General features: G+C 47.8%; 1 protein-coding gene across 5 annotated transcripts in view; it reads right to left on the bottom strand.

The window, feature by feature from the left end:
• GABRA3 (gamma-aminobutyric acid type A receptor subunit alpha3) overlaps positions 1 to 23,332 on the bottom strand; it is a 63,892-nt gene that overhangs the window by 11,918 nt on the left and 28,642 nt on the right. For 3 of the 5 annotated variants that reach the window (XM_057398449.1, XM_057398450.1, XM_057398452.1), the window contains 4 exons: positions 13,922 to 13,989; positions 10,193 to 10,413; positions 4,016 to 4,098; positions 193 to 336 (listed from right to left, as the gene is read on the bottom strand). In XM_057398449.1, the coding sequence (XP_057254432.1) occupies positions 193 to 336; positions 4,016 to 4,098; positions 10,193 to 10,413; positions 13,922 to 13,989 (516 nt within the window). Of the gene's footprint in view, positions 1 to 192; positions 337 to 4,015; positions 4,099 to 10,192; positions 10,444 to 10,800; positions 10,825 to 13,921; positions 13,990 to 19,364; positions 19,529 to 23,332 lie in introns of those variants that run through there. The other 2 variants (XM_057398453.1, XM_057398451.1) reach the window with 2 other exon arrangements.

Here is a 23,332-nt window from a genome sequence, read left to right as displayed (position 1 = left end):
TAAACCCTTTACTGCCTCTTAGTGACTGCTCCAGTTGTCCCCCAGCCCTATTCTCCCAGATGTGGCTTGAGAAATACTTTGGTGCTCACTGCCCACAGGTGCTGCCTCTATAATAATGCCAAATCGTGGCATTCAAAGGCCATGGGTCCTGGTGTGCTCGGCCCATGCGTTGCATTATGGACCCACAAGTACCTGTGCTGGATCGAACCATCTCCGTCCCAACAACGTGGCCCAGCAGGTCATACTGGTTCAGGCGAGATCCACCCTTTGCTACTTCCACTGATTTATCCTTCCCCAGTGTCCAGGTGTAGATCACCTCTGTCTTTGTGTAGGCATCTACGGAGGAGAATGAAGAATGAGGTTTGTGCTTCTGCTGACCTGAAATATACCAAAATTAGCCTGTAGCCAAATTAGTCCTTGCTGTGCATTCCTCAGAGCCACACGGCTGAGCACAGCCAAGCATGGCCAGAAACCAGGGCTGTTCAGCAACTGTTAAATCAAATGAGCAAAGGGGAGCTTGGGTTTTTGGAAGGGAGCTGGAAGAGGGGGCAGAGCACGGTTGCTGAAAGGCACGCTGTCCCCTTGTCATGCTGACTCTGCAAGGGCTGGCTCCAAGCAGAGACAAGGTAGGAAGGCGTCCAGACCAGCAGGCTGCTGGGGCAGCAGGACAGCCACAGCCCTGCCGTGCCAGGGATCCCGCAGCAGCTGGTGAGAAAAACTAAACACAAATGGGGTTGAATTTTAGGTTAAAAAGTTACAAATCTCTACCCTCACTCAGAAGCAACCCCCCTGCAAGCCCCTCAGCTTTGGAGGTGGCGTGCCCTCCCACCAAGGTGCTTTTTCCCCTCCATGACCCTGTGTTTGCCAGCCTCCAGGCAGCGAGGGAGGGCAGGGCTGTCACAAAAGAGACAGCAGGCGAGTGCTGCTGGAACTGCTGCTTAGGGTAGCACTGGGCTTGGGGCCAGGGCATCCTTCCAGGAGCTTGCGAGTTCTCTTCTCTACCCCATCCTACCTGCCCAACTCCCCATATGCAAACACCTCTCTAACTCACACCGTCACCGTCACCTTCGCAAGCTGTTGTGATCAAACCCCTGCTTGTCCTCATAGCTCTCCCAACAGTGTCTGCATGCTCTCGGCTTTGCCAGTCCTGTGGTATCCAGAAATAGAATTTCTCCAGGCTCTACTAGGAGCTCCTTGCCCCCATAATGCCCAAGCTTCCTGTCCATGACCACTCTGCACTGTCTCTTTTTGGCTAGAACAAAGTTCACTAAACCAATGTTTTAATTCATTTTTACCACCTGCTTCTCCTATTAGACATTAAGGAATTCTTTGGCTGGGGTCAGGTCAAGCAATGGAACAGGTCTACTACAGAAATGTCTCATCTGCTTTGTAGAAGATTGTGTCCTGAGACGACCAGATTTCTCTGATCTTTTTAAAACAACTACTGTTATCCCTGCACTGAAGGTTCTGGCAAACCTGTTAAATACCAAGCAGGTGTTGTGCAAAGTGCAGGGAGTGGCTTTGATGATCAGCCAGTGCTTCTCAGCACGCCAGCCCACTGTCTAAGTGCTTCTGATGCAGGCTGGCTCCTCTCATCCGATGTGCAACATTCTGCTTTTCCAACCCCTCCTTCCAGCTCTCAGCATGCTCCTGGAGACCTCCATCCTCCTTCAGGCTTAGCTTTGTACAGCTCTGGCAATGCTCTTCCTCCTTGATGGGCACCACCTTCTGCTCTAGCAGAAGGATTCACCCACAACCACTCTCAGTTTATGAAGGAAACCTGCCCACAGTTTTATTGCCATCATCTCTGAAAACCCAGTTGTCTACATCTCTGGTCAGCTGGGACAGTGTGTCTGGAGGCATGGAGGCATGGCATGGGTGCTCGGAACATACTGAATTCCATGAAGCTGTTTCGGTTCAGCTCAGTGCCTTTCTTGCAGTGCAATCCAGTCCAATCCGAACAAGAACAGCTCTTTGACATTTAGGGGAGCTGGTAACTTCAACAACACCTCCTGCTAGCATGGCCTCAGACAGCTGCTGTACAAATGTCCTATGGCTGGCTTAGAAACAGTTGTTTTTTGCTGCATACATCCATCTTCTAGGGAGCATGTGATAGGTAAGCCATCACCTTCACTGCACTGTGTCCAAGGAATGATGCAGGTGGGCTGCATCTGAAATGCCTGATGCCCTTACTTCTCTTGCAGCTCTCTGCCTTCCCATTGTGGGTGGTTACCATGGTGGCACAGGGACAGAAGGCAACTGATGAGCCATTCAGCTTGTGGGGATCACTGGAAGATGGTCACTGAGGCAAATCTGTCTATCCTTTGAACAGCATGCATCTGGCCCTGGCATTGTCCTTCTACTTGCAAATCTGACTCACTCTAAGCTTCCTACAAATGAGCACTTCCAGCTGCCGATGGATTTTTGGTGCAAACGCTAGTTTAATCCTACTCCAGCACAGGAGAGGTGAGCTCAGATGGTCTGTGGATGAGTACTTCAAAAAGAGCCATGCTAATGTTAATCAGGGGCAGCTCTCTGAGCTGTTTGTGTCAAAACTCCCATCATTCAGAGGCCAAATCAGTAAGAACTCAGAAGAACCCCAAGTCATGTAGCAGAAATATGTACATTAATCTCTTCTGCTCACCAAGAAACATTATAAGCAATTAAATGTGGAGTAATCTGCCTTCCTGCAAGTCTTGTAATAATCCCAGAATTTAGGCCTGAGGTATGAGACTTTATATCCTTCCTCACAAGGTCAATTAACATTAATAATACATTCTTCTCTAAGGCTTGCTATTTTACTGGCCTTAGTGATGTCTTGTGGCAATGAGTTCTACATTTAATTAGGTGCTGCCTAAGAAATAACTTTATTTTAGTACTTCTGAGTAATCCAGTTCCATGGATGCATTTTGTCATAAGGCAGAGGGGCAGATGCACATGATAAAGATGATTTCTTCCAGTGTCAATCAAACCTTTCAACTTGCTTTTAACTCCCAATGGCTACAGGAAGTATCAGCTTAGAAAGGCTGTAATTCCTCTGTTTCCTTAGGGTTCAGAAGGGAGCTTGCTGCTGGGGGCTAATTCTTTGGTCAGACATGGATGAGTCTTCCATCTAACATAGACTGGGAGTGGTGCTTAGTTCATTGGACCTGGAGGAAACTCCAGGCAAAATGGGGCTGGGAAGTTTATTTCTACATTATTGTGAATCAACGGCTTGGAATTTGATTCCCACTAACTTTAGGAACAAAACCAAGAGAAATTTAACTTGCATATGGGAGAGAAAAGGGAACTTGTTTCCAGGCAGGGTATGGGAAGCCCAAGCAGAGGAGCAGCTGCAAGCCTGCAAGGCTGGGAATGCTTTCAACTCACCAGCAGCCTCCAAATCTTCTGCAAACCAGGACCCTTGGGTGTTGGGACTGAGATTCCCAGAGTTTCCAAGCCTTTTACTTGACACCAGCCTGCTTGACAGGCAGAAAAGGAGCCAGGGGTTTGTAAGCTCCTTTGGAGCATGGAGCCAGAGCAACCAGATATTTCAGGCTCTCTCCAGATGGGCAGTTGTGGTGCAGGGGAAGCTGGACAGGACACCTAGCAGCAGACTTTGCTATCTTCCCAAATCTGGCCTCCCAGGATCACCTTGTGATGAAGGGAAAGCATCTCTGAGCTTTCCAATGAATTTTCCAGTCTTGCTGAGGCTGGCAGTGCAGGAGAGGCAGCACTGCCCACCCAAGGCAGAGGCAATGGGAAGCTGGTTTTCCCACTTCCCTAATAAACTTACTGCAAAACCAGAGGTATCCAACCCATCCTGAGAGCCTGAACTGACCACATATTTGCTGCTGCCCATTTCTGACCATGGCAGGAATTGCATGTAGGGAATACCAGAAACAAATTCCTGTCACATTATCATTAGCAATAATTGATAACACTGCCACCTAAATACAGGAAAACATCAGCCATTCAAAAGACTGTTCTTTAGCTCTGTACCCACCTCCTTGCAGAGGTTGATCAGGGTACTTACAGCTCCCAAATTTCAGCGGGCAAGCATGCACGTCCATTGGGAAGTCCTCCAGGTGCATGGGGCACTCTGCATGAATCGTCAGCCTACAAGACAAAACACAAGGTATGATCAGAAACATCAGCCTCCTGTGGAGGCTCCCAGCCGACCCTTCTGCCATGGTGTCTTTGACATGAGTCCATCAAAGGTGACAAAGGGGCCTCGGTGTGTTCACTCACCTCTGGGTCTCCAGGCAGAAGGCCATCACCTTTGGAGGGACCAGCAGGCACACAGATCTGGCAATCTTTCCCAGTGTATAAACCCAACCCTACTGGCTGAGTTCATCTTCATCCCCTCAGTGCAATCAGAGTATCTGCCAAAGCCCAACTCTTCTGCTTGCTCATGCACTGTGCACAAAGAGCTCATTAATGCCTGGGGCCATGGGATGTCTCATGGACCATGCTGGAAAGCAGAGGGAAAGAGCTTCCAGGGAACATGGCCTGCTTTTCCTGGTGGTCTGGAAGTTGCGAGGGCAGGCAGGTTATTCAGTCAGGGAGCCACAGTGCTACTGGGCTTGTGGAACAAAGTCAGACCCATGAAGTCCCTGCAACTTCAGCCAGCCAGAAGTCATCTTCACAAGTAACGCATGAAGGGAGCTGGCTTCTCAGCCAAAGGGGGAAGCAATACAAGCATTCCCCACCCAAGGTGTTCTTCCTTGCCTGAAACCTCTCTGCTTTGCCCCTGTGCATGCCAGAGTGTGCTGGCTCTAATTAGCAGATATTTAAGTGAGCTGTGGAATCAATCACCACTCAGGAGAGCACCCAGATCCCCTTCTGTTCCCCCCACCCCTCTGGCCTTCCTCATCACCTCCTGCTGCTGCTGCAGGACTCCTCAGCACCATATGCTTTGCCTAAAGAAACATCAAAATGTCAAACCAAGGGGAATGTACCTCACTTTCTAGACAATTGCCCCTGCCCCTGCAGCACTGGGGTAAAGAGCCTGTTGCAGAAATTCTCACCTTTACTCCTTACCCTAGGCAAGGGAGCTTTATGGCCAGACAGCCACAAAGGCTTGTTTCATTGCTCAGGTGACAGGTTCAGGTCCAGGCATCTGAGCCCTGAAACGTCATTCTAAAGTCTAAAAGAGCATGTGTGAAATAGCCAAGCTGCCAGCAATCATACGATCCAGCTGTTGTATCCTTTGGCTCATCTGTCCCAGGCGCTAGCAATAACTTCTGTAGAACTCTCTTGAAATCAAACCCCAACTCCTTGTGTTTTCTCTTCACTCTGCTGGCACAATGGCACCAAAAGTGGAACATCCAGGAGAGAAACCATGTTTTTCTCTTTTAAGTCGCAGGAAGTCCTTTGAACTGCTCAACACAATGGCAAGAAGCGTGAATCAGGCTAAGCATACCTCTCCCAGGGCTGACGGTACAACAAACCACTTCAGCTTCGTTCTCATGGTTACCAGGAGCTTAGCGAAGCCTTTGATGTGTCATTAGAGCCCCTGTCGTTACCTGCGTTGTGCTGCAGGATGAGCGAGAATCTCAGTCCAATTTCTGGGACGCAAATGTAATAATCCCTTGGTGTCTGTGTGGTACAGAAACATGACAGCACCCTGCACAGCAGAACCAGCTTTGTTTATGCCGGGGTATTGAGTTTTGTCCTGACTTCTCCTCTAGGAGATTCATTAATAGCCACAGTCAGGCCAGATAGTGTTTATGGTTTAGGCTGTATGAATCTAGGTTAGGTTTAATTGCTGGGGTTTGAGCTTGAAAGCCAAATTGCTTCTAAGATCCTTGTGCTGGATCTGAAAGCACTGAATTCAGTTTGCATCCTCCCCCAGTCCCTGGAGGTTTCAGCCCATGATGGCAGAAATGCAGTGAGATAAAGTGATCTCTGAAGATTTCTCCCTCCTGGGACAGCTTCCTTACAAGAGTCTGCCTGCACAAAAGCAAGTCTGGAAACAGAGCATTTCTGCCTTTGGATCCACTCTGGAACCTGTAAGACAGGGAAAAGCAGCGTGTGCAAATTTCATCTTACCTATTCATATGCTTGCATGTTTAGCGGTTTAGTTTTGGTCTGCTTAAGTTTGTTGTCTAGGATCAGACCTGGTGTGGGATGCAGCCAAATAGTTGCCAGTCTGTTCTACCCAGAGGAGCTAGTGCTGGGATGTCCCAGGTGCTGCTCTTGCAGAAAGGAGAATGACGGCTGTACCTCCATCGTGTGGAAGAACTCTGCAAGCTCCAGCTTACACCTCTCACAAGTTGCCTGGAGTTAAAGACTGAAACAACAACCCAAAGCCTTTGCTGGGAGACACACTGTGAAACTGTGATTTCAAAAAGCAGCCTGGGAAACTCAAAGCCCTGAGCACGCTGCAGTACGTACAGCACTTGTTATCTGGGCTTCAACAGCCCCAGAAGGACTGCATGTGTCCTGGGTGCCTCAGCTTTCCTTCCTGCTCTACCTCTGCCTCACCCAGGGGTTCACACACCGTCCTCCCCAAGTGCCCACGCACTGCCGCTAAGGACTTGTCCTTAGCAACACAGGTTCCCGAGGCAAAGCCTTTGGGTATGCAGCTGAATATGTCAGCCTGATAGTTAAAGAAAACATCCTTCAAGTGCATAACTTGAGCACATATTGTCTTGGAACTGCTCTGACAATAACTACCAATCCTCAACATGCCACTCTGACCATGCCTGTGAAGAGCAGGAGAGCTCTTAAAAGCCTGGATTCAGAGTTGAATCTCATCAGCATAGCATTAGCCTTTCACTATTTCCACATGCTTCAAGGCCAGGAAGAACCAGAACATTATCTATGTGCCCCACACAATTGGAGCCAGAGAGTACATCCAGAGATTGAAGCAGCAGCTGAGTTTTTGTCTATATCTTATGTAAACCCATACACGTTCCCAGTTTGTTGTATTCAGGTATGACCCCAAATCTTTGATGCCCTGGCTGGGCTTTTGTGAACTACTTGGGTCTTGTTTGAGCTCCACAAACAAGACTGCAATGGCAGGGCTAGATGATAACACCATGTTGCCCATTCCTTCTAAGGCAGCCAGAACAGCAGGGAAGAGGCAGAGGGATCAGTAATCCTGTTCATTCCTCAGCAGTCAGAAGGATGGGAATAGAGCAATGTAATTTTGTGCTGCGGTCACAAAGGCCATCTTGTTACCCAGCTGCCAATGCCCAAGCCAGTTATCAGATGCTTGCGCCGTGATGTTGCACCAAGCCCTGCCGTGACTAAAGGAAATCTCTGGATGCTCAGCTACAGCTGGTGTGTGACTCCTTGAAGCTCAGGTCAGTGATAAAGAGGCTCTCTCAGGGAGCTATAAATATTGTCACACAGGTGTAATTCTGCTGGATGCACACGTCAGAGTTGCTGTTCCACCAGAGCAACTTCATCTATAAATGTAAGCCTTGACTAAGAGAAGTTGGCTTTCACAGCAGGAGAAATAGGAAGAGACATGCCTCTAATTGCACATCAGCAGAACTGATCCCTCAAGGATATTGGCTGGTACAAGGTAAAGGAGAAGGATGTGTCTCAGGAGTCAAACTGCATGGCAGTGTACCAGTCTAGACTGAGCCTGCAGAGCATCACCTGGGCAGCCTAGTCAATGCAGGGGAAATCTGGCGCAGTCCAAACTCACTCCCTAGTCAGCAGAACAGACTGTGCCTCCTTGGGGTTTGCACTTTGCTGGATGTCAGCTCTGGGGGGCTGAGATTGGCTTCATGGTCCTGCTCCACCCTTTGGGAAGGACACGAGATGTCCCTGGGCATGGGGGAGAATGGCAAATGTGCCACTTGGACATGAAACATGAGTCTCCTCTCAGCCCTTTCCTGGGAGGAGTTTTCAAAGCACTTAACAAGCAAGGGTGATTCTGTCATCATCATCATTTAGCAGGGGAATTGAGGTGTGAGTGCCTAAGAGTGGCAGAGCCAGGCAGGACGTGGTCTCTGAGCCTCAGCCTGAGGCACAGTCCTGGATGATGCATTCTGTGCCCTTGCATCTTCCTCTCTGCACCCCATTAAAAGACCCTTTGTGACCCTGGGCAGGCATTTACGTCAGCAGCAGAGAGAAGGGCAAATATCAGATGTACCAGGACAGATATCCCGGATGTGTTGAACTGTAAACACAGAGGAGCCTTGCTTTATCCCAACACACTGTCCTGTGCAGTGAGCAGTGCTTTCCAGATGATCATCTGGCCACCCCTAACCACATCTCCATACGTCAGGCCGGTCCAATACTGCTCGGATCTCCACACACATCTGCACAGCAGCAGCATGTGCTGGGTAAGGAGCAGATCTCCATGCACTAGAGCTCCTGGAACTGCACCATACATGACAAAAGGCCTCATATCCAATCCTCAACCCTTGGGTATCTCTGAGTGGGCTTTTAATTTCTTACAAAGCCTTAGAAGTAGATTTAAGGTGCACCTGCAAAGGGAGCTCAGATTCTCCTTCTCCCCCCCCCCCCCCCCCCCCCTTCTCCGTGAGACAGTGAAACTGAAGGATGAGTTGCATTTATCTAAAAAATCCATGACTCCATTTTCTTCAGGAAGCTCATTCCCAAGAGCCTTGTGATGCTGCTGCCATCCTGGCACCTGCCCAGTCCTAAGCGGAGAAGTAAATGCAATTCTTTCTCCGTCACACAAAGCTTGCTGAAGCTAATGGCTGTTTGCTGAATAAAGAAGTGAAATGATGTGAAAGCCCTGAAATTGAGTCCTTTTTTTTTGCTGTTTTATGCCAGTAGCTCCTATAATACTTTACAGTCAGACAAAGATACAAACAGGGGAGTGTTAGTCATCCACATGCAGGTCAGAGAGCCGGGAGCAGAACAGAGTCCTAAGGTCAAGTTGGACTTCTCCCTTCATTTACCCCATCTGCCTCAGTAACGTGAGATCACTGATGTGTGGAGACCTAACCCCCCAGGGCACTGGCAGGATTAGCTCATATTTGAGAACTGCTGCACAAAAGCAGAACACTGTTTATCAATGTAGGCTGTAAAACTTGCTGATGCTATGTAGATTCACAGCCAGCTTAACTATGAAGAGATGAAATTCTGCCTGGTCCTCCAAAAACAGAGGTGAAAGTGCAGCATCTCAGCACACAGAATCCATAGTGAAGCCTGTTATTAGTAGGATCAGCTTGGAGAACGAGGCAGAGAAAATAATTTATGAAAATAAAGCTTTACACCTTCCCAAAAACCAACTCCGTGCCTTTCTTGTGCATCTATAAGCAGCTTACTGTTTCATTTATAAGCACATTTACCTCGGAAGGCGAATTAGTGCATTAACCCCAGGTGGCAAATGGTATTTACATGGGTGAAGACTTTACAAGCATACAGGAGTATCTGAATAGTTGCAGAACAAACACACAATTAACCCAAAGGCATTTCTTTTAATGTTCTCCATCTACTGCAGCTTCGTGGTAGATGTATGTACCAGGGCTGTTCGTGACAAATCTAGAGAAGATGACTGCCCAAGCATGGTTCCCCAAGTGACTCATGTTTTAGAAGGAATGCCCCAGTTGCTGGAGCTCACAGCGGGGCTGCGCAGGCTGTATCACTGCCTGGGGTCTCATGCTGCAAGGCAACCTCATGTTCTGGGTTCCCACTGAATGCTCAGTGATTTTTTCCTAATGATGTGCATTCATGACACAGATTTGGATTTTTGATTCCATGAAATAGCAAACACCCTCCCCCCATTGTTCAAACAAGCAAGCTTGGTCTCATTAGTTGTTTCAAATAGCTCTGGTGTAACATGCTGAACAAATTTAGCTGCTGCAGAATAACAGATTCTCCCATCCTAATGTTCCCTTACCAGTACTGGAAACCTGACTTCATATCTCATCAGAGCTCAGGAACAAAAATAAACTGGGTGGCGCACCAACTTCACAAACTATAAATCCCAGCACTTCTACCTCATCACATGAAAGAGGAAAATCAACATGAACAATGAGGAAAAAGCTACCTGTAAAAATATGCTTAAGATGAGGATCAGTGATGCTACATCGGTAGAAGCAAGGACAGCCAGCAAAGCAGCAGCATGAGAATCAAGTGTGTTAACAGATTCGGTGGAAGTCTGCACAAACCCTGCTGTAATGCAGAAGGGACCCTGAGGATGGGACCCTGAGGTCCCATCCTTGCCTGCATGTGCATATGGACCTAGAAGACCCTGGCCCAGGAGATACAAACTTACCTCATGGTGTACAGGAGGGTGCCGTTGTCCACCAGGCGCAGCAGCTTGTTGGGTGTTGTCATGTTGTGAGCAACAGATTTCTTCCCGTTGTGGAAGAAGGTATCGGGTGTCCAGATCTTACTGGCCAGCAGGTTATTCAAGGGAAGTATTTTCATGGGACCATCAAACTTCAGCCTTTCATCTCTCCAGGATTGCCGGAAAAAGACATCAATAGTGTATTCCTTTGTGGAGAAAAGAGAGGAAAAAGAAGTCTTGTTTTATTCAGCTCTTTGCTGCAAACAAGCTGCTTCAAGAAATGATACATCTCTTTGGTCACTGAGCTTGTGTTTGGTCATTGACACTGTGTTTTAGAACACTCTGGGTGACATGAAATGTGATGCAATAAGAAGTAGGGATTAGTGGTAGCAGAGAAATCTGTGGAGGAGAGAGGGCCTTTACCACACTTTGTATAATGACTTACATATGATGCCAGCATTTGTGTTTCAGTGTTTCTGACCATGGCAGACAAGCAACAGTACATCCTCCACTGGCCAATACTCAGTCCTGGGGTAGCCCTGATGCATCACTACCTTTATTCAGATGTTTCAGGAGAGAAAGTGCCATGACACTGTCTTCATGTTATTTTGGTCCCCAGACCACCTCTAGAAAAGCAACGAATCAAGGACCTCACAAACTTGCATTACAAGATCCTGTGGTTTTTCTTTTTTCCCTATTCCCCCCCCCCGTTTCTTATTTATTTTCTTTTTCCTCTTTCCTTTTCTTCCCCTTTTTCTTTTTTTCAGCTGGTGTAGAAAACCATTTCCCAGGCCAAATTCCAGCTGGGGCAACTGGAAGTCATCTCATTGAAATGTGGCCAAGGCCAGCCCCTTGCTCCGTGCACGCAGCCTCAGCAATCACTTGACCAAGCAGCAAAGGCACTACCAGCTCCACAGCCACCCCAGGGCAAAATGAAACCCATCTGCCCAGTGCCTGGCACAAGGAGCTGCTGCTCCCTGTGAGCCATCCAGTGCCCTTTGAGGTTTCGTGTCACTTGAAGGAAAGTCTTTGCCTGTCAGCACGGGCTGCAGCACTGCTCATCTCTGCGCCATACACCTCCTCTTGCTAATGAAGGAGCTCATTAGCTCATGAGGCTTTCAGGGAGAGACAGGAATTTCAGCCGATCTGTGTGTCCCAGCTGTTCTTCCCCTGCCGTTGCAGACTCATAGTCTTTATTTACGGGTTCCTGGAGGCTGCAGGACCGACTAAACTTATCATTGTGAGTGATTTCTTTCCTGCAGCTCTTCTCAGCAGCATTTAAAAGCAGCTGCGCATCAGTTTCCTACAGGTCAGAGGAATTCCTACAGGTTTTGCAGCAGATGGCAGCTGAATGAAAGCATCTTGGTGAAGAAATTCATCCCTGCTCCCAGGCCACAGAGCCACTGCTGCTCAAATGTGAAGTTTCTGAAGCCTGGCTGGGGGAAGGAAAGAGAAGATCCTCCATTCCCACAGGCTCTGCCCTAGATAAGGTATTCTGCCCTTCATGGAAGTGATCTTCACTTTGTGGTTTTAAGCTCAGTAAAGGAATGAAACCAAAGAAATGAGCTTGTGTGCAGTCCCAGGAAGTAGGTTTGGGAAAGGTCTTTATCAGAAAAGCCAACTTATTCTGAACTCCCTGTTTCAATTAAAGAAACAAACAAAGAAGCAAAACTTGCATGACAACTTCCCAGGGTCTGTTATCCTTCTTTTATGCGAAGGAATTATTTCCTAAGGAATAGGAAATCATGTTCAGATTCTTCTTCTCTTCTCTATACTTCTTTCCATGAGAGCATCATTCCCAAGTTACCCCTTCCAAGAAGCACATTTTGTTCTACTTTATGCTCTTCTCCACCTTATAGAAGTGATCAGAAACATCAAGACCTAGTCTGTCTCCAGAGTCCATGCACAGAAGTATAAAACTCCCTTGAACTTTGTTTCTCCCATTCAATTTTCTGTGGGCTCAGGCAAAGCTGCAAGAGCTCAGAACCAAAGATTCAGGTATGTGTCAAGTCCTGCCAGGCTCTATTTTTCAAACCAAACTGAAAGAGAGATTAGAAGCCACTTGGAGCATCTCAGGGAGAAGGTCTACACGTCCTCCTCCATGCTTCAAAACCAGCTGCTCTCCTCCGCTCTCCACAGCAGCTTTACCTGCCTCTCCTCCATCATCATAATTACAGTCTCTGTCTGCATCAAGATGTGCAGTAGTGGCTTTCCATCACAGTGAGTAATGGCTGTGGGAGGGACGGGAGCAGGATCACCAGGCAGAGGAGAGCAGGGAAGGAGGAACTTCCCCACTTCCCAGATGAAAGGAACCACTGAGAAAGAGTAGGCTCTCTCCATGCCTCCCGAAGTTTCTCTTTCTCATGTTTCTGAATGTACTTAGCACCAGAATGGCAGGCTAAAACACACTTGCTATCCATTTGTAAAGTACATGGAACTAAAGCACACGAAGGGGAAATAATTTATTATTCTTTAACTGTCTTCCTGATTTCAAATTCATTTTGTCATATCACATTGCAGAGAATACCTTCCTCTCTTCAATACCTCATATTTCTTCTTCACAGTTCATTATACACACTCCCTTAATCAAATACGCTCCACCTTGGAAGTAATTATCAGATACTCCCCAAGGGCTAAGATTGCTGAATATATTATGGGTGTCTGCTGCGGTAGGAAAGCAAACGACATGGAGAGGGAACTGAGATGAGATTAATGCTCTTGGCTACACTGACATGAACTTCTAACTCTGCGGGGAGTGGTCTTTCCAAAGAAGATCATTCAGTTCATTTTCCTGACCCTGCTGCTCCCTTTCCAAAAGCGTGCTTCCTCCAAGTCCAGGACTGCCCAGAGCTGCCCTGGGCTATGCCAGCACCAGGTCATGTCTGGGACTGGATGTGCAGGAGGCTCTCAGTCCTGAAGGCACAGCCAACTCTGTGCGCCTGGGCACGCAGCGTGTGGAATGTAAGCTGCAAGAAATGCTCTCGAGAAAGCTCACTATTAATTATGCTCCACAGTCCTGTTTTAATTAGGAGACAAACTGTTGTGGGAATACAAGCCTAAATTCAGACCTCAGGCCTTTTCATTAATAATTTTCCCCGAACATGTCAAAATATTGCAATCAGTTCACTCTTTTTCTTTTTTTTCCCTCATTTGCCTCCCTTTTAGTTCAAGCACAAAGGACACTTTGACGGTGAACTGTTCTCTTCTGGCACCACCATCAAAACACCCCAGGTCCTGACATCTCCCCCTCTTCCCAGGTAGCATCCTCCTTCCTCTACACAGGGAGGTGAAGGAAAGCTGGCCACAGTGCAGGTGTTTGTCAAGGCATGTAATGGGTGGTGCATGCTACACACAGATCTTGGTCCTGTGGGCAGACCTCCCCATTTCATTAGGTTGCACTTGCAAGAAAGAAGATGACCCAAAACTGCAACTTGTGCTCGAGTGTTACAAAGGCATTGACCCTCCAAGGTTGGGTTCTGAAAGACCAAAAGCATCGAGAAACAACCCTCGTCTACCACCTGCATTTCCAGCCCTCAATAAGATGATGAGGAGCACTTGTGCCTGGGCAGACAGCTGGGATGCTTGCTCGTGTTCTTGTCACTTAGGAAAATCCCACTTTTGCTCAGATTGTCCATGGATGAGGATGGGGCATGTTCACTGATGCTGCAGGAGAAACCATCATCTCCCATGAGGCAACCAGCCAGTGGCACCTACCATATCCGTGTCTGAGACAGGGCCGAAACTCGTCACGTAAATGTCTGTCTTGACTTCGGTTACACTGTCTGGGACAAAAAACAAGAGAAAAGAGGGAAAAAAAGCAATTAGAAAACTCATTTTGCTTGTACAAGGAAAGGGTTTGGTTGTGTTATGTGGTGGGTTTTCCTGCCAGGCGCCTCTCTGGTGAGCCCTCAGCAAGCTGGCATCCTGCTCTCTGCTGTGCCCTGAACAATGGCCAATTTTATCACTCCTAATTGGGCAAATTAATCTCTGATGTAGCTCTGCTCCCTTCCGTGCTTACACTGAGGATGAATATGCCCTGCACAGCCAGACAATGCATATTTACAAATTGTATGTGTCTACATGATACATAACATGGTACAGAGCCACTCATTTTCAATACAGAGGTAAGCCCTGATGCTTTGAAACGCCTTTTAATCTGAAATGCCTTTGTGTCTCCCAGCCTGATAAACAGCCTAGCAATGTACCAGCGGTTTCAGGAAACCCTGGGTTTGTTACAGCTTCAGGCTTATCGGTATGTAAAAGGAATCAATATTCTGATTGCCTTTCACTGCTGTCGTGCTTGCTGCTCTCCTAAAAGCCTTGCTCTGGTGAGCGGCTGCTCTTGCAAAGCTGCTGCTCGCCTGCATCACACTCTCCCCTGCATCCCAGCATGTGCTGCCCTCCTGGATGCTGGACAGCAGCCTCCCTGCCCCAGTCAAACTGCAGAGCCCCAGGTCCTACCCCAAGCACTAAAACCCAGGCGAAACCTTAACCACTGGCCTTCAGGTAAAGATAAACTGAAGTGCTTTGCAGAACAGAGCCACCACCGTGTGTGCTGAACAGCACAAACAGCTCTCGTTCTTGACTTCATTACAATTTTGGCATGTTTCCTAATTGAAATCTCTGCTGCTGTCCCATTTTGCAGGGAAATCAAGGCACAGTGAGTTGCCAGATTCCTACACTCTGCCCACTAGGTTGTACTGAAGAAATGATGGATGAGGTGCGTTGACTTTACCATAAATCCTCACCACTTTAGGGATAGTTCATGCCATTGTGTTCCTTCTGCATTGCATTAGCTGGCTCAGAGCTGCTTTCCCAATGAAAGAGCCAATTTAGAGCCCCAAAGAATTCATGGTTTATGCACATTACCTCATTTTAGCCACTGCAGCAGCTTTGCCAGTAGCCTGGATGGCCCATTGCTCAATTCAGTTAAGGAAATCCTTCTGTCCCCTGACAGTTATTTTGCAGTACTATGAAGCTTAGTTTTGTGCTTCAAAGTTTTGTATCCAAAAATAAGATAACACATTCTGGCAGGGTTTTCTCCTTAATGGCTAAAATATACATATACATGCCTTTAGTTAATATGGCTGGAAAGCTTCTGACGCAGCCTTTGGCTGATATTACTGTGCTATATAAGTAACCCTTGATCTTGTCTTGATGTGATAAAAAGGAGGTTAAAGAGAAATATGTATGCGGTACACTTTCTGAAACACCCAGAAGCCGACAAGACATCATCCTGAACAAAATTAGTTACTTCTGAAAGACTTAAAACACTCAGGGTATTCTCTCCATCTCCAAACAAGTCCCCAAATGAGATACACAGCAGACAAGAACATTTAGTGAAGCGAAGCTCTTTCTGCTAACACATGCAGTGAGAGAAAGCTAATTATGTTTTAGAGAAAACACAAACTCTCTCTCCCTTTCCCTCCTCCCTTCTTGGCATTCATTTTGCCCAAGATAATAATCTACAGCCATGGTTATCAGATGAGGATCAATGCTTGTCCATGGCCAGTGAAGCCAGTCCTTGTGAGGCGCAGAATGAATTGACCAGTGCACCTGAGGGGGCAGAGGGATCCACGACAGGACCCATGCTTCACAGGGCGATCTTGGGATCCAAGGGAAGGGATCCAGGAAATGATGAGGAGTTAAAAAGGCAGAACTAGTTTTGAACACCTTTTGATATCATGCTGCTACTTTACCTGAGCGTTTATGTCCATATCCTGCTGTTACAGAGCTTGAGAGACCCTTTACCATCCCTTCAATCAATTGGCAAATCCAATCAAAGATAGTGACATTAATAAATTAATTTACTAATTACAGCCCAGGTCTGAAGAGGATCCTCATTTCCAGACTGCAGATGTACCCCCTGGGCCAGGCAATGCAAACCCACTGAACTCCGTGGGACCCTTTTGTAGGACCTCTCATGGCAAAAGCCAGACTGAACTTTCCCTGTTAATATGTGCTGCTAAGGGCAGGATTGGGTTGGGATCCAGAGGGATTCCTGAAATCCAATCGTTGTTGCACAAGTAGAGGTTTCAGCAGAGCTGGGAAATCCAGAGGTAAGTAAAACACCAGCAGAACAGAGCGAGCTCCAGCCTCAAGAGATGTGCTTCCTTTGTGATCCTACAGCCAAAGAGCATCTGCACAGCTTGCAGCTCTGCCCGAGCTCATCAGCTCTGTATTAGTGAGGTGATCTCCTCCAGAGAAATCAGGAGCTCCCCAGCCAGCCTCCCCTCTCCTTACCCTCACACCTACACACGTGGAGACTATACAAGAAGAAACTGCATCTACTGCAACAAGAGCAAGCTAGAGGAGCATCTCCTGCCTCTGCTCACAGACATGGCAGGGAAATGCTCATCCTTCTCCATCCACAGCCACTCTCACTGCAGCTTGGTTGTCTTGCCCAGTTCTCGCTAAAGATTTAATAGTTACAGACTGTACAGTAGAGAATTATGCACTTTCCCTAGACCTGCTGACGAACATTAAATGGCATCTTCTTCTCCTAGCATCACCCTTCTCTGTGACTCAAAGTTTTTTTACATGCACAAGTGAGTTGAGCATTCAAGCCTGCTGGGGTGGAAGGCAGATGCCACCAGTCCTGTTTTATAAGTGGGGAACCAAAAACAGGGGAGACTTGGTTCAGGTGGGAAGCTGGAGTGGAGCAAGGCCCAGAGCCCACCTCTGGCTGCCACCAGGGAATGGTGCATTGTTGAGTCTCACCGTGCCCCAAGTTGCTGCCACCTGGAGACTGTCACAAAACAAGAGATTTTCAGGTTCAGTGTTTAAATATGGGCAAAATTTAGAGACCTGAAGGGCATGCCATGTTCCCAAGCCATTTGTCTGAGGCTGATTCCCTTTTCCCATTTATAGGCTCAGTTTATCGTCAAGCTTCAGCACAGCTTTCTTTCTAAAACCATCTGGAGCAAGCGTGAGAGCAGGATCAAGGTGCTGCAGGTCAATCAGAGCCGCCACTCTCCCAACACAGCCCAAAGCCCAGTCCCTGCCAGGCAATGCTGCCTTGCTCCTGCCTGCAGAAATCCCCCACAGCTGGGCAGATCTGCAATGCAAATGTACAACAAAAGCTGTAACATCCCTTCCCACAGTGTTACCATGGCACTCCCTACACCTGCCCGCGCTTTAAAAGCTACCCCTCTCCTCCAACAATTCACTATGCCAGATCTAGCTGCTGGAGCAGGTGATAAACATCCTTATTAGCTCTGCGGAGGGCAGATCCTGCCACCAGGATCCCACACCAGCAGCATCAATTGCTTCGCTTGGGCATGCAGAAGGTGTAAAGCAGCAGTTGTTGCTGCTGAGGTGCTTCAGGGTTTCCATTTCATCCTCCCTTCCCTACTCCAAGTCCCCATGTCCCATCTTCCTGGCCCTGGCTCAAGGCAGACATCCCCTCTTCCCGCAATCTCCCTTTTAAGTGCTCGTGACTCCCTGCGCCCGTGAGGAGATAGCTATTATTTACACAATGACGGAGTGCTATTTTTACTTGCTTCTTGGAAGCACTAGGAGCATTAGCAGAGCTGGAATACAAATCACACTGCCTCGCTGCCTCTCCCCTCACCAGCTGCGGATGGTAGGGCTGCCTCTACAAGTGATTATGTAAGGCGGGGGGCACTGGGGGCTGAGGAGGCTCTTATAAAACATCCCGCTGCACTCATCAAGTGCTGTTTATTTAAGAATCTCAGCTGTAATATAATCGACTCGGCCGATTGTGTTTCAGCTCTTGAGGTTTGAGGATGTGCCGAACACAGTCACGTTTCCCAGGCAGGGGTTCCCAGAGGCTATGCCGCAAGCTGGCACAAATAATGTGCCTGCATCCGAGCGCTGGAGGCTCCCAAACAATGTGCACTATTAAAACAGGGGCAAAGCCACTGCGGCTTCATGCAGGGGATTCCTGGCTGCTGCGCTGACGTCAGAGAGGCTGCACAGCCTTATCTTGGAGATGAGCTGGATAAGGGAAGGGATGGGGACCTCCTGGAGTCTGTGCTCCTCGTGGCAGTGCTCCAGCTCTGCCTCAGGGATGTGCAGGGATCTGAGATTGCTCAGAGGCAATGAGCCCATCTGTACTGGTGTTTGTGTGTGTGATGGCATGGCTGAAACCAGAAAGGAGGACAGTGCTGTTCAGGCTCTTCTGCACTCAGGGGTTCAAACCCTCAATCTGCCCCAAGCCAGCTCCTAGAGGTAGATGTTTCCACACTGGGCTCCTGTCATGGTCTAAGCCCAGCAACGTAGCTGGTCTCTCATTCCCCCCTCTTCCTCCCCCACCCTGGCTCCCGGAGGGATGGGGAGAACCAAAAGAATGTAACTCCCACGGGTTGAGATAAGAGCAGTCCAGTATCTCAGGTATAACACAAACCACTGCTGCTGCCACCAGTAATAATAATGATAAGGGAAATAACGAGGGAAGAGAATACAACCGCTCACCACCCACCAACTGATATCCAGCCCGACCCGAGCAGTGCTCTCACCCTTCCAGGTAACTGCCCCCAGTTTATATAGTGGGCATGACGTGCTGTGGTATGGAACACCTCTTTGGTCAGTTTGGGTCAGGTGTCCTGTCTCTGCTTCCTCCTGGCTTCCCCTCCTTCCTGGCAGAGCATGAGGCTCACAAAGTCCTTGGTCAGAGTAAACATCACTGAGCAGCAACTAAAACCATCGTTGTTATCAGCGCTGTTCCCAGGCTGAGAGTCAAAAACACAGCACTGCACCAGCTACTAAGGAGAAAAATGACTGCTACTGCTGAACCCAGGACAGCTCCCTATAACCTGCTTGGGATTCCAGCCAGCCCAATATCCTATCTCCAAAATAAAAGTGCATTAACAGATTGATAATACCCCTCAACACCCTCCTAAACTACAAACGCATTTAGCCTCAGCTCAAGGGTTTCTCAGTTTGATGAGATCCCCTTTTTTCAGTGATCCTTTTCCAAGGACCTATCCAGTGTCACATCAAATGTACAATATCCTTTGGGAAGGACTCCCACTAGCCTGCACTGAGGGTAGTGTTACTGTGAAGAGAGCAGGGATGTTGCACAGCTCTTTCCCAAACACAAAGCAAACATACTGAACAGGATGGTGCTTTACAGCTGACTCTGAATCCCTGAGAAGGGAAACACAAGAAATTAGTTTGTACTATCAAATGCCACCTCGTGCCTTCTCCCAAATCCCTGCCGTGCTTATTAATAAGCAGCAGAAGGCAATTTTTACGGCTGTAAATGGAAGCTTTTTGGGTGTTTCATTCTTCAGTTTCTCAGCCTTTCACTGGGGTGACTTAATTTTCCTTCCAATTTTAGCCTCTGGAACAAAAGTGGTTTCCATGACCTTTACTACATGCCTCATGAGCCCACTGGAACCAAGCTGCACCACAGCCCAAGGCAGCCTTTGCCTCTGGAGGTGGCACAATGCAGCCCTCAGCCAGAAACTCCCTCTGTTCGCTCCTCTCTGACAGCTTCAGTTCCATCACATCAGGGCTGCTGCCTTTGCCTTGGTCCCTACCTTGCCAAGTTCCTACCTTGGTTTCTCAGATGGCTTTTTAACCTGTGGTGTTGCCTTTTTTGGGGAAGTGGGAGCTTAGTTGTGTCTCCTTTAAGTGAGCACAGAGGCACTGAAGAATGAAGGTCACATCTCTGGATGGGTAGCACGCAGTACCCCCGCTGTGACTTTGCCCTTGGGACTGCTATGCCAGTACTGGGAGAGGGGTAGGTGCCTGCAGGGAGCGGGTGACCTTGCCTCTCCCCACAACCTCCCTTGAAAGAGGTGCAGAAATGGAGACACATCATCTTCTACATCACCATCCACACACAAAAAAAACCCTGATGTAGCTTCACTGCTGCTCTCCTGCCGTGGGGCCATCAAGGCTCTCACATATGATGCTTTTCTTGCATTTTTTTGCTAGGGAGCTCAGGAATAGAAGGAAACATTTCAGTTGACATCACTGCAGTGCAGTTACTGCCTTGTAGGCTTGCCTGGCCCAGCCAGGGGATAAAGCTGACTCCAAGGACATAGACTGATGGAGCTCCTGCCACCCAAATGCCAAGAAAGCAGCATGAGCTATTGCTAATGTCAGGACCACAAACATCCCTACTGCACCTGGGATGCTTCCACAGCAAGTATCCTGGGAGAAGAGGCTGTGCATGGGTCAGGAGAGGAAGGCTGGGGAACAGAGAGCAAAGAAACCCAAGCTGGTATTGGCATTTCCTCCAGCATCTGTGAAAGGCAGAGTAGAGCTGGAGTGCAGGTCTCAGCACCACCCCTTCTCTCTCCTCAACTGATTTTGACTTGGGGATCTTAGACAGCATACAGAGAGGTCACAGTCAACCTCTTCAAACTCCCATTCCAAAGTGAAAATACATATTGGCTTGCCTTTCAGTGACTCAGATCCTTGAATATGAGATTATTTGTTCAAAAGCAAAAGCCAAGTCTCAAATCACAGATATTCACCCATGTTTGACAAGTTCAGCCTTAGGCATCTTGCCCAAAAGTGGACAGCAGCACACTATGTTCTTCTTAACAAGAAGAATAAACTAGAACATACACAGGGTCTCTTGGTCCTGTCAGCAGCCTTCCTTACATAGGACTAAATTGTAACGGCCTCCATATATAGAACTGAAGAAGTTCAAATCAGTAAGAAGCAAAGGCTTTTTGGTAGGTCACTACACAGCCCACAGAAGTCAATGCTGAACGGTAGTGGTGATGGCCAAGGGTGTCACCAGGAGGGCTGGCAGCTGGCCCAGTCCTTTGCAGGCCAGACAGAGCAAAGAGAAGCATCAGATTTAATTCCCCAAACTCCCTTAAACACCAACATGTCTCCAGGAAAATGCACTTGGGCAGAAGCATCAAGACATAGCACGGACCTCATTGGCCCTATTTTGTCTATGGGGAAGAGTAACTGCAGAGATAGGTCAGCCCACCCTTACTGACTCTGATGATACTTGCCTCTGTCTTGCTAGCATGAAGATAAAGGTGACCAGGGACCCATGGCTGAAGGCTGCCCTCAGCCTCATGCTCCTACCTGGGACAACATGGTTAAAGATGACAGGATGCTCATCCACTGCAAAGTGGGGTCAGCCAGGGACATAACACTGGGAAATTTGTACTCCACAGAATAAACCACGTAGTAAGGAAAGAAACAATACAAATGTCTGAAACAAATGTCTTATCTCAGCAAAAGCAGGGGTGAGTAAAAGCCTGCAGGGGGCTGTAAGCAAGACCTTTGGATCAGATCCTTATCTAGCTGTGCCTATGTGTCAAAAGCTATTTGTCTAATGCAGCTTTGCTTGGCTATTTGCTTGCTTGCAGAAGTGCTCTCCCTGTCTTACTCGTAAAACTGAAATAACTCAGTCCATGTAACAGATCTGACCACCTCAGTTACACTCCCAGTGACTTCTGCAGAGTGACGATCAAAAAGGCATCACATTTACACAGGAAACAAGGCTATCTGCTGCTTTCCATGAAAGCATCCAGCCTTTCCTTCCTGTCCTGGGGTGCTGAGGCATCTTTTCACGGGGTTTGGCTTATTCCTGCTGCTGCTGCTCAAATCCCCTGGGACTGCCAGCATTTTCTGTACAGCCAGTTCCCAAGTTGCTGCTCTGTGAGCCACAGTGATTAATCGCTACCTTCTCTCTAGTGTGATAGTACATCAGTGTCTACAATTGCATGTCCTCCAGCCAGACCAGAGAGAAGTCAGCAAATCTGTAAACACAGATATGCATGTGTTATGGCTTCCAGCTGTGCCCTCTCTCCTTTCTCCCCCCAGATTGGATATTTCAGCATAGCGGAGCAAGAAGTCCTAAAGAATTTCAGGGTCTCTCTCAAGAGACAACAAAAGCACTCACACATGGTAAGAGAGATCAGCATGGTCTACAATTACATGTGTTTAATTTCTTAGCCCAGATGAAGTGAGATGATGCCTGTCAAATCCCTCAAAGAGACAGCCTGCTTCCCTGGCTCTCTTTCTCAGCACGGCCATGGGAGAGTTGATGCAATGAAGAGGTTTATTCCCTGTCTCACACAGCATGCCGCATACATCGCTTTCTAACGCTGCTGCATCCAGAGTCCTCTGCAGAAACTAGATGCAGGACCATGAAATGACCCAATTATCACTTGAGCATGGCTTGTCTAGGATTTATGGCACACTGTAATGCCTAGATGGATGTCTAATTCCTAGGTGAGCCCTGAGGCAGAAGTCGCCTGAGGCACAAACTCCTTGAGGGAAGATCAGCTTAGTTCATGGGATTAAAAAAAACCCTAAACTGTCTCTAAATGCACTGTACATGTGCTCTGAGCCGGGTCTGAGCTCTCTCCATGCCTATGTACCATGTTGGCTATGGACTCGGGATCAAGGCATAATTACTGCTGAAAGCAGAGGAGTCAGGCACACCTTGTTCCTCCTTGCTTCCAAGGGAGCATTGTCTCATATTTATCAAGAGTAGGGGATGCAGGTTAGAGCTCTGGCCAGCAAAACAGCCTAAGAGAGATGCTGCTTTAACAGTAGTGGACCCAACAAACCCTGCTTTCCCACAGATCAACTTTTCCTGCCTGTTTTCCCGATGCCTAACACCGCTTCATCCCATCCAGTTACCTCTCTCTACTTTGGGTCTTTTTCCACTCAGCTGCATAATTCCTCAAATCTTGCAGGGACTTAAAATCTCTGAGATACATTTCTGTCAGGTTGTGTTCAGATCAGACAACAAGCTCAAAAGCTTTTGGAAGACAAAAGGCAGAAGGAAAGATATGATAAGCCTTACTTCATTAGGAGCCCAGGCAAAAAAAAAAAACCTTACTGCACGACTCAAAAGAGCTATGCATTTGGCTCATGTAGTTTAATTTAGCCTTCCCTTATTGCCACGTGCAGGCATGCATATGCATGTATTCTTATTACTGCATTAAGTGACAGAGAACACACATCCAGAGGTTAGAATCAGGATGTGGTGCAATTGTAAAGTCCAAGCAGAACAGGAGAGTCGGATAGAAGAAAGTCAGAAGGAGCAATTGTTGGAGGGTTTGCAGTCATGAAGGCTTTACACACACCCCTCATTCTCACACATACAGACTACAAACAGAGACTACAAATTACTTGTGCTATTTTTACTACAGACAGAAAAGACAGAATGAA

The sequence above is a fragment of the Pezoporus wallicus genome, unplaced genomic scaffold (assembly GCF_028554395.1).
Source record: "Pezoporus wallicus isolate ANWC-B61680 ecotype Strahan unplaced genomic scaffold, APGP_CSIRO_Pwel_v1 contig_10431, whole genome shotgun sequence".
Lineage (NCBI taxonomy): Eukaryota > Metazoa > Chordata > Aves > Psittaciformes > Psittacidae > Pezoporus > Pezoporus wallicus.
The sequence above is the reverse complement of the archived record's forward strand: the minus strand, read 5'-3'. Positions and strand labels throughout refer to the sequence as shown.